The 9,955-nt window shown below is 37.3% G+C and overlaps 1 protein-coding gene across 2 annotated transcripts; it reads right to left on the bottom strand.

The window, feature by feature from the left end:
- Positions 1-112: 112 nt before the first annotated feature.
- Chac2 (ChaC cation transport regulator homolog 2) lies at positions 113-9,503 on the bottom strand. Of its 2 annotated transcripts, XM_021211057.1 has the most exons (3): positions 9,256-9,503; positions 2,967-3,002; positions 113-1,150 (listed from the first exon to the last, which is right to left on the bottom strand). In XM_021211057.1, the coding sequence occupies exons 1-3, from the start codon at positions 9,388-9,390 to the stop codon at positions 785-787; spliced, it is 537 nt and encodes a 178-aa protein (XP_021066716.1). In that variant the 5' UTR covers positions 9,391-9,503; the 3' UTR covers positions 113-784. The 2 variants fall into 2 exon arrangements, with proteins under 2 accessions (XP_021066716.1, XP_021066717.1); XM_021211058.1 differs by lacking the exon at positions 2,967-3,002.
- Positions 9,504-9,955: the final 452 nt, after the last annotated feature.

Raw genomic sequence — 9,955 nt, 5'->3', positions numbered from 1 at the left:
TTAGCTTCCTGATTATGTAGCCACATAAATAGTTGATGCTTTTATTTATGTGACAAGATATAAATAAGAAAAAAATATAGCCTATAATCAGAAATGACACTACTTAGAGAAATTATAATTATAAAACGTGATTTAAACACAACTTTTATTATTTCCACCAGAAAATCTATCTTTTATTTTAAAGTTTCATTATGAAATAAATACAAAGTAAATATCATTATCATTAGTGGATTGATATATATATAGCTCTATATAGTTTTTCTTTCTTATAAAATACCTTTTTACCCCAAAGGAATAGAAAGCACATTATAATCCCAAAGGGATAATTTATATTAAAAGAAAAGTACAATTTCTTTTGGTCAAAATTTGAGGTTTACTTAATTCTAAATAACTAGGAATATTAATAATCAGTGCTGGAACCTTACCTCTTATATATTTCTAATAACATTATTTTAAACTTATATACAATAAACCATGGTTATTCTAATAGAAGCAGGAAGTTAATTGACACCTGTATTTCTAATGAACAAATGTTGAAATGTAATATAATTAGGAAATCACTTGTACAACATGAATTCTTTCCCATTATGAAAATCTTTTAGATATGTTTCAGGACACTTGCAAATAAGTCATAAATTTAGATGATATTCCAATTACAGTATTAAATAGTAAGATCTTCAAGTAACAATGTCTAAAACATGCTGTTCTGTACTGATGTTATTTTCTGAAGACTAAAACTCTTGCCTCTTTAGTTGAGTTGGTGACTCTGTATGCAAATGAGGTTCTATTTTCCTTCTAAGCGTTCCTTTACTAATTTTTCCAAAGAGAAGAGATGCTCGTCTGCATCTTCTGGCACAAGTTTCCTAATAGAATCTGCAAGTTCAAAAAGATATTCTGTATTTCTTCCACTTGGACCAGATGCATTAAAAATTTGTTCAGCAATGTCTTCCAGAGGTGCAGGGCCAAGATAGTTAGGATTGTCACATGTTCCAATGTAGAGCAAAACACTGAATGGTTTTGTTGTTGAATCTTTCGGATAAAAAATGACTGTCGTAGTTCTGTAGCCTCCTTTCTCTCTGAAGTCAAGGTATGTTTTTACTTCCTCTTCTTTTCCTACTGGTAGTTTGTAAGCAACACCCCATACACTGCCCTGATGAAAAATGAAAAGAATACACTGTTTTGTATTTATAAGGCTATCAAAGTAGGTGCAGATAATTTATGACCTAAGATATCTAATAGTCTAATGACCTAAGATATCTAATAGTCTTAGAAGTCAATGAAGTTTTGTTTTAATGTGCCTCAAAGTGGTAGATTAAGAAAAACAGCTTTTAAAATGCTTTTTTTGATTGATTGATTGATTTTTTTTTTTACACTCCCTATTTTATGAGTCTGCTCATTCACCCTCTGAGTTTTCCACATCCCATACCTCCTCCCCATCCCTCTGTCTCCAAGTGGATATCCCCATGCCCCACCCCACTTGACCTCTAAACTCCCTGGGGCCTCCAGTCTCTCGAGGGTTAGATACATCATCCCTGAATAAACACAGATCCAGCAGTCCTCCCTCTACTGTATGTGTGTTGGGGGCCTCTAAAATGACATTTTTTTAATAAGTAAATAAAATGCTTTATTTTGAATAAGTAATTGATTTGTATCAAGCACAGCAAGTCCCTTCCAACAAAAGTTTATATTAGGTCTCATTTTTAAGCTAATATCAAGTGTTCACTGATCATTAAATTCTGTGGAAGAAAGGTGCCATTTGCTCACTAGGAGTTCCAGTCATTGGTTTGAGGATAAAGTACTTTTAGATGGCTTTCCCACTATAAACTGTTGAAAGCATTTTGTAATCAAGACTAATTAATGGTACTAATGTTTACCACCTTCTTCTTCTTCTTCTTCTTTTTTTTTTTTTTTAATTTTCAGATAAGAACTAGCATTTTGAACAAGGCTGGCCTTGACCTTTTCATTCTTCTTCCTTAGCTTGCTGATTATAGGCAGGTGGCCGTACTGGCGCTGCTTGGTTTCTGTTTTGTATAATTTTTTCCCCAACTTTAAAGAGACTGGGTACTGTCCATGAAGTTTTGAGTGCTTCAGACTCGTTTCAGAATCACAAGCGCTGTTTATAAAATCAGTTAGACATTTTTGTTTTTACTGAAAAATACCTGATTCCAGGCAAGTTTCTAGAGTGCTTTTGATTCTTAGTCATACATACTCTGGATACATGGAGCCTGTTCCCATTACTGTTAAAGAGGATCACAAAATTCTCAGTCATCAGACTCACTTAGAAAGTTGTGAAAAGGAGATTACATATAATTTGGTTGTATTTTGTTGCTTTTTAAGTTCTGATTGTAACTTTCCCATTGGTACAGAAAGGAAACCAGGTAGTGGGTGGTGGTGGTGCATGCTTTTAATCCAGGACAGTCAGGACTATACAGAGAACCCCTGTCTTGAAAACCCCAAACCACCAAACCTGAACAACCAAACAAAACGTAAAACCTAGGTCAAACTCATGTTTTATCTGTTATAATTGGGTAGCTTAGACTTCCTAACAGTACCAGCAGGGCTGTCTCTGACTCTTTTGCCTGCTTTTAGGACCCTTTTTCCCCTACTGGGTTGTCTTGTCCTGCTTAGGGAAGATGCCTAATCTTACTGCAACCTGATATGCCCTGTTTGGTTGATGTCCTTGGGAAGCCTGTCCTTTTCTGAAGGGTAATGGAAGAGAGGTGGATTGGGGGAGAGAGGATGTGGAAGGAAAGGAGGAAGGGGAAACTGGTCTGGATATAATATATAGAGAGAGAATAAATAAAAAATAACCCCCCAAAACCAATACAGAAAAGAGTTCCAGACTTCGTTTAATTCAAATTTTCTGTGATGACTAATAAAATTTCACTGATTATGAAAATACAGAGCTAACGTTTTATTTAATTAGAACTATGTAAAAAAAAAAAAAAAAAAAAGGTATATCATACCCCAGGATCTTCAACAAGGGTCACAACTCTTCCAGGCTGTTTTGAAAAAGGTAGACAAAAGTGGGTGTTTTTTTTTTCCCCCAAATTAAAGTTCATTAAATAACTAAACATTAGCAACTTGTCATAGAATAAAGCTCTACTACATATGTCTAAGGGAGTGGGTTAAAGCATTGCACATCTAACAGATCTGATTCTATAGGTCTGGACCCTTATAATAGGTATTTATAATAGCATGCTATCTAGGTTAATGAAACTCTTAGGGTCATGCTTTCAGAACCACTACTAGGTTATACTTAGATCTCAGGTATGAATGAATGAGTGGTTTTTACCTGTAGTTATGAGGTACCTTTACTTTAGTATTTATGCCATAGGGTGCTTCAAGTTAACTGTTTTTAGGCCCTTATAAATAAGTTTCATTGACTTATTTAGAGGCTTATACTAGATTGATCATTGTATCTGTCTACCTGTCATCTATTTACTAGTTTTTGAGAGAAAGTCTCATGTAGCCTAGAGTGGCCGCAAATTGGCTATGCAGCTAAGGCTTGGTTTAAACTCTTGCTTCTCCTGCTTTTACCTCTCAAATGCTAGGCTTATAAGCATGCCCACCAAGCCTCGCTTAGAATTGTTTGTTTTGTTTGTTTGTTTTGTTTGTTTTTGTTTTTGTTTTTTTCTTAATCTGTTCTTAAACAAGACATTACCTGGCAGGACTATAGTAGACTAAGTGCATTTTAATTAATTATATTCTAATTAATTAATCAATTGTTCTTTTCAGATAGTTTTCAGTGTGTAGCCTGGGCTGGTCTTGAACTCACTGTGTATACAGGCTCGCCTTGAATTCCTGGTGAACATTGTTTCAGCCTCCAGAGAATGCTGTTTGTAGCAGAGGGTTCCCCCATGTAAGAGAGACAATTCAGAAAGATGACTGGAGATCGCACAGAGTCAGATTTGTAAAGCGAGAGGGCAGAGTTGAGGGAGTGGAGGTGCAGTTAGTAGTACAAATAGATACTTGCCTATCTTGAACCTTGGGCTAAAAAAACAAAGGCAGACTTGTGAAAACACTAACTTGAAGTTATTGGAACAATGGAAACAAGAAGCCATTAAAATGTGAGAGAAATTAGAAATTAAAACCTGTAGCACTTGGGTAGCAGGTGATTGCTATGATAAGAAGTATTTGGGGAATATCATATTGGTAAAATGTACAGTGGTTAAAATGGAAGGAGGAAGAAATAAGAGTGCAGAGTAAGAAATACCTGCAGCGAGGGTGACACATTTTATATTTCAGCTCATTTCCCCTCTGCCCAGCTAATCCAATTCTTGATAGTTTTGTCTTTTAAAATTATGTGTATGTACACTCCTCTCCCCCCATAAATAAGTAAATATTTTAAAAACTCTGTCTGTGGGGGCATTTGCATGTGAGGCCAGAAGAGGGCAGAAGATCCCTCCGGGAGCTGGAGTTACAGGTGTGTGCTTGCTGCCTATTGTTAAGTGTTGAGAACTGAACTTGGGTGCTCTTCAAGAACAGTATGAGTCTCAGAGGCATCTCTTCACCCCGTTTGGTTCTTTTCTATCAGTCTATTGTCTCCTTAGAGATTTCTCTGCCTGCTTCTGATTTTGCTTCCTCCTAGTCCAGTGAGAGCCAAGAATAGCTTTCTGGCTTTAAATCTTTCAAGGTTGTGCTATTATATAGAATAAAACTAAAGGTGCTTTGCTAAACTAGGAACCCCATTCTTTCCTACCTTTCTCAACAAGGTATATTGGGGGTGGGTAGGTTGGGGAGCAGGGGGAGGGGGAAGGGGATAGGGGATTTTCAGAGGGGAAACTAGGAAAGGGGATAACATTTGAAATGTAAATAAAGAAAATATCTTAAAAATCAGCTTTGGACCCTACATGCAACACTACTGACCTCTCAATCAAAATGAGCCCACGGCATTGATAGTGGCTGTTATGGGGACAATGAACTACTTTCTACTTCGTTTTGAGGACCACTTCTCAGGATTCAATTCATGCCTGGAACTTTAAACCTAGGTGAGAGCCTGTGAGAGACATGGACACAGGCAATAGTGGGGAAATATTTATGATTAGCTTACTAAATTGAAATTTTGTGCCTCTCAAAGTACCTTCTAAACATTTATGTCTGTACCCATAGGTAACTACTGTAGTCAGCTTTGGTTCCAAAATTTTCTTTGTGCAGTGAGTGGAAGTTACTGCTGAGACTGATGATACTGAGTGGAAAAAAAAAAAAATGACTATTTTTTTGGTCTGTACCACCAAGCTTAAAGGACATCACAAAAAAAAAAAAAAAAAAAAAAAGGAGGAACCAGAGACAAAGTAGAATCAAAGAAAGGAGGAATGGAGTATTATGGAACTCTGCTAGGCATAAAGTGGTCTCTAAACTCTACACTCACATCAGCTCTAATTACTTTTCCCTGGCTTGCCCGTAACTGGGCACACCAATATTCTGTTGTGTAGAAGGGTGGCTTATGTTCCCACGAGCATCTATTGACCAAGTAGGGAGGGGCTCATGAATGTCCCAATGGTTGCTGGGACAGAGTCTTTCTTCAGTTATGAATCTACTTAAAAGTTGCATGCTTTTGCAATAAACCCTCACTCATGCACCTACTAAACAACACTAATGAAAAGTTCAATTTGAACAAGAGGGCAGGGATGAGCAGGAGTGGGAAAAGACAAGAGGAGAAAAGGTAATAGGGGGACACTATGATCAAGATGCATACATGTGTGTATGAAATATGAAATTATTATAAATGTACTAACAGATATTAATATAAAATAAAAATTCAAAACTCAAAAACTCTTTTTATATAACTCTTACTGTCATATCTTTGAACAGTTTTGAAAAACAGTACATGTTTCTCAATTTTTTTTAATAAGGGAGCACTGAAACTGAAGAAAGGTTTCTTTTCTTAGTTTATTTATTTATTTTTTAAAGATAGAAGCTTGTGTAGCTCAGGCTTGCCAGCTATTCACAGTATAGCTACGGATGATTTAGAACTAACTTCTGATGTACCACCTCTACCTCCTGAGAATAGGAGTGAGGTTTTTTTCACACCCCAGTTTGTGTGGTAGTAGGGTTAACATTAGATGAGCTACATGTTGTCACTTTCTTTTCCTTCCTCATTTTTGAGATAAAACAGTGTCTTGCTGTGTAGCCAAGGCTGGCCACAAATGGCAATCCTCTTGCCTCAGCCTCCTCAATTCAATGATTACAAGTGTGCATCAGCATCTGTGGGTAAGAAGAGGTCTTTAAAACTGAATAGGATTGGGAGTTGTTTTATTAATAAGTTATGATTGGTGTTTTTATTGGATGATGAGGAATGCTTTTAATCTAGGAAAGTTAAGGATTTAGTAAGTATTCCTGATTTTTCAAATTAAAATTATTCCTTTGCCAGGTGTGTGTGTGTGAGACGACATACACTTTTACTCTAGAGTACGTGGAAGTTGGAGAAAGGAGAACCAGGAATTCATGGTCATGTATGCTATATAGCAAGTTTCAAAACAGCTTGGGCTATACAAGACCCTATAGCAAACAAAACAAAATAAAACAACCTTCCTTTTTTGCAGTTATAATTTTGGAGAAAATTCTCTTAAGTCAAATCTTTCCTTTGTTGAAAAAACAGTCATTTTTGTGATACAGATATACTTAAGTAAATTTCGAAACTAGGTATGGTGGCACAGGCCTTTATCCCCTGCATTCTGGGAGGCAGAGAAAGTTGGGTCTCTGAGTCTGAGGTCAGTTTGACCTTCAAAGTGACTTCTGTGCCACCCAGAAGTACATAGTGAGACTGTCTCTAAAAATAAACAGAAACCTAGGAAGAAATTAAAGTTTAATGAAGAAATTCAAGCAAACAATTCTCTCTACTACGCTATATGAAACAAGCCTTACATCTGTATAGCTGCCATTCTTATAACTAACTTACTGGGTACATACTTTTGTAAAAATACAGTTTATATCCTAAGAATTATCTGAGTCATTCCAAGTTGCTGAATAGTTCTGGAATATTCTTTTATATTTTTGTCCAGATAGTTACATTTAGACAAATGTGAAATCAAGTTAGGATGTTTTGTCTAGTTCTTTAACAGAATACTGTATTTGAAATATATTTAGTGCTGGGCAGTGGTGGCACACAGCTTTAATTCCAGCACTTGGGAGGCAGAGGCAGGCGGATTTCTGAGTTTGATGCCAGCCTGGTCTACAGAGTGAGTTCCAGGACAGCCAGGGCTACACAGAGAAACCATGCCTTGAAAAACCAAGGGGGCGGGGGGTGGGAAAGGAATATATTTAGTGCTAAATAGTTCTGTTAATTTTCTAGGATGAATGTTTTCCTCATTGTTATTTTGAAATGAAAGGTGTAAAACTATTAGCCAATGTATCTCCCTATAAGTCTTAGTAAGCTGAAGCACAAAGAAACATTGGCTTTTATAGATCTCTTATTACTTTTTAAAAAAAACATTTATTTACTTTATATGTACACACCTGTGCCATGGCCTGTGTATGAGGTCAGAGGATACCTTGTAGGAGTCAGTTCTGTCCTTTACTTGATGAGCTACATCACTGGCCTAATTAAAAATATAATTTAAAAAATTTATCTTTTCCTTTTAAAGAACCATTGACCCCATCTTCCCAAAGACAGGGTCTTAACTATGTAGCTCTGGCCTCAACTCAGAGATCCACATGCCTCTGCCTCCCAAGTGCTGGCATTAAAGGCATATACCGTTATGCTGGAGTCTTTGGCCCTACTTTTTAAAAATGATATACACAAACAGCACCACCACCACAGACAACAACAAAATCTGAAAACAAACCATGGACTTTTAAAGAAATATTGTATTGATTAGATGATTTTTTTTTTTTTTTAGCAGCAGTCTGCTTGACAGTAAACATATCTTCATGTGTTATGTAAGAAAGATACCCTTTGATTGAGCCTATGTTGTAAAATATGCAGTCATAACCACATACCTGCCTGTTTAATGTTTGGTCATTAAAATGAAAACCTATGGTATATATGTATACGTTGATACCTAAAAGGCATTTTATTTATTTTAATTCTTTAGTATTTTAAATATTGTTTTATAGTAGTCTTGGTAATTTGGTTATGGTATTTCTGTTGATGAAAATAAACATTGGTCCTCTATTTGGGTTCCACTAGGCCAGGAAAGTCTACCTTAATTCTAAATTGACAAACTGTGGTGAGAATGATTCTAACTCAGATGCCTTTCCTGATTTAAAGCCTGTATCCTTTGAGCAGGTACAAACTGTGATCTTTCCCTTTCCTAAAATCTCTTCTGATACCTGGTTTCCAGTATTTCAGAATATTTTGCTTTAGAGTATTTTTTAAAATGGTGCTGGGATTTGAACTCAGGGCCTTACACATGCTAGGTAAGAACTCCACTACTAAGCTATATTCCCAAACTCGTTTTTGAGCTTGAGGTTCAGGCCAATATTGAACTTGTGATATTCTTTTGGATTACAAATTTGTACCAGCAGACTAGGTTAATTTTAAGAGTATGTTAGAGAACACATAAACATTCAAAATGAGTACTCCAAAGGTTAGATGTTAACCAAACAAGTTACTAGTTACTTCATTCTTGTTTAACTTTTTTTTCACAGATTTTTTTTTTTTTCAGCCAAGGCAAATAGTGAGCTGCTTCTAACACTCTGAACCCCTAGAGAGCTGAATGCTTTATATGACCGGACTGAAAAACAGATCAAATGATTTGTATTTACATTAATAATTTAAGAATCTATGGAGAAGGAACCAGTCAAGTAATGGAGATTTTTCTCTTCATTACTCAGAACGAACTGCAAACCTCACATAACTTTGCTTATACCTCTCAATTAAAATAATCACCATGGGCATAAAAATTGGAAATGACTGGAAACTATTTCTTTCGTGATCTTAGGCATTTTAAAACTAAAACATTGGAAACATAAATTGGAAATTTACAGGCACATATAAATTCAGTCCAGTAAAAACCTGGCAAAATATAGACATCAACGAATTTACACACTGATCATCTGGTGACATGAAAATTCAACTTTATTTATTTTGTGGGGTGGCAAAGGTTGCCACGATAAGGGTGCTGTCCTGACCACTTCAGCCTTGGGCGAGCTCCCTGTGCCTTCTGCTTTAGAAACTAATTACTGGTTTCTAAAGCGGCCTAAGGATGTCCACTTCTGTAGAGAGGCAAGGGCAGGTGGACAATGAAGTTGAGAGCTTTATCCTGTTCCAGTGCTCTGCTGGGTACTGGGCATGAGGCACTGGCTCCTTACCTTGCCTGGGACCCCGCGGTGGTCAGTGCTACCTTGCCAGAAGCGCCGACTGTAGTTTGTGATGTAACCAACCAGCTTGTCCTGGTAGGGGAAGTCCACCTTCCAGATGAGGGACCCATAACCAAACACCCACATCTTTCTGGACCCTGACCGGCACCCGGACTTCAGAACGAGACTGCTACCGAGGGGAGTAACCGGCTGCTGGGGCAGTGCCAGGCGAGCTGGCTTCCCCTGATGTGAGGCGCAAAGCACACTGGGTTTTCAGAGCTTCTATGGTGCGGGAGGGGTGGGGGTAGGGAATGGGAGGCAGGGGACTACATTACCCACAATTCTTTAGAGATTTATGACTCTCAAGTTCGAGCAGCACTCCTCCCACCTTTTTTTCTAGTGAGAATTGAAAGAGGCGGAAAAGGTAGGACTCCTGTCTTAGAGGACACACGTATGGGCACCACAATTAGCACGTAGTCATTTTGTTGTGCTTTGAAAATTGGCTAGTTGCCCACATGGAACAGCAGCCAGAGTGGCAGATCCCGGAAGTATAATATCTGTATGACCAAATCCTTTGTCCTTTGCCTTTCAAATAGAAGCAAAACTTTTACAACAGTAGTTTTATTTCTGTGACAAAGCAACTGAATTCTAATGAAAGTTGCTTATCAGATTGTGGGGGTGGGGCAGGGGGGGAGAAAAAGAACGGGACTGC

Source organism: Mus pahari, chromosome 13 (genome assembly GCF_900095145.1).
Source record: "Mus pahari chromosome 13, PAHARI_EIJ_v1.1, whole genome shotgun sequence".
Taxonomy (NCBI): Eukaryota; Metazoa; Chordata; class Mammalia; order Rodentia; family Muridae; genus Mus; species Mus pahari.
This window is presented reverse-complemented; position numbering and strand designations above follow the sequence as displayed.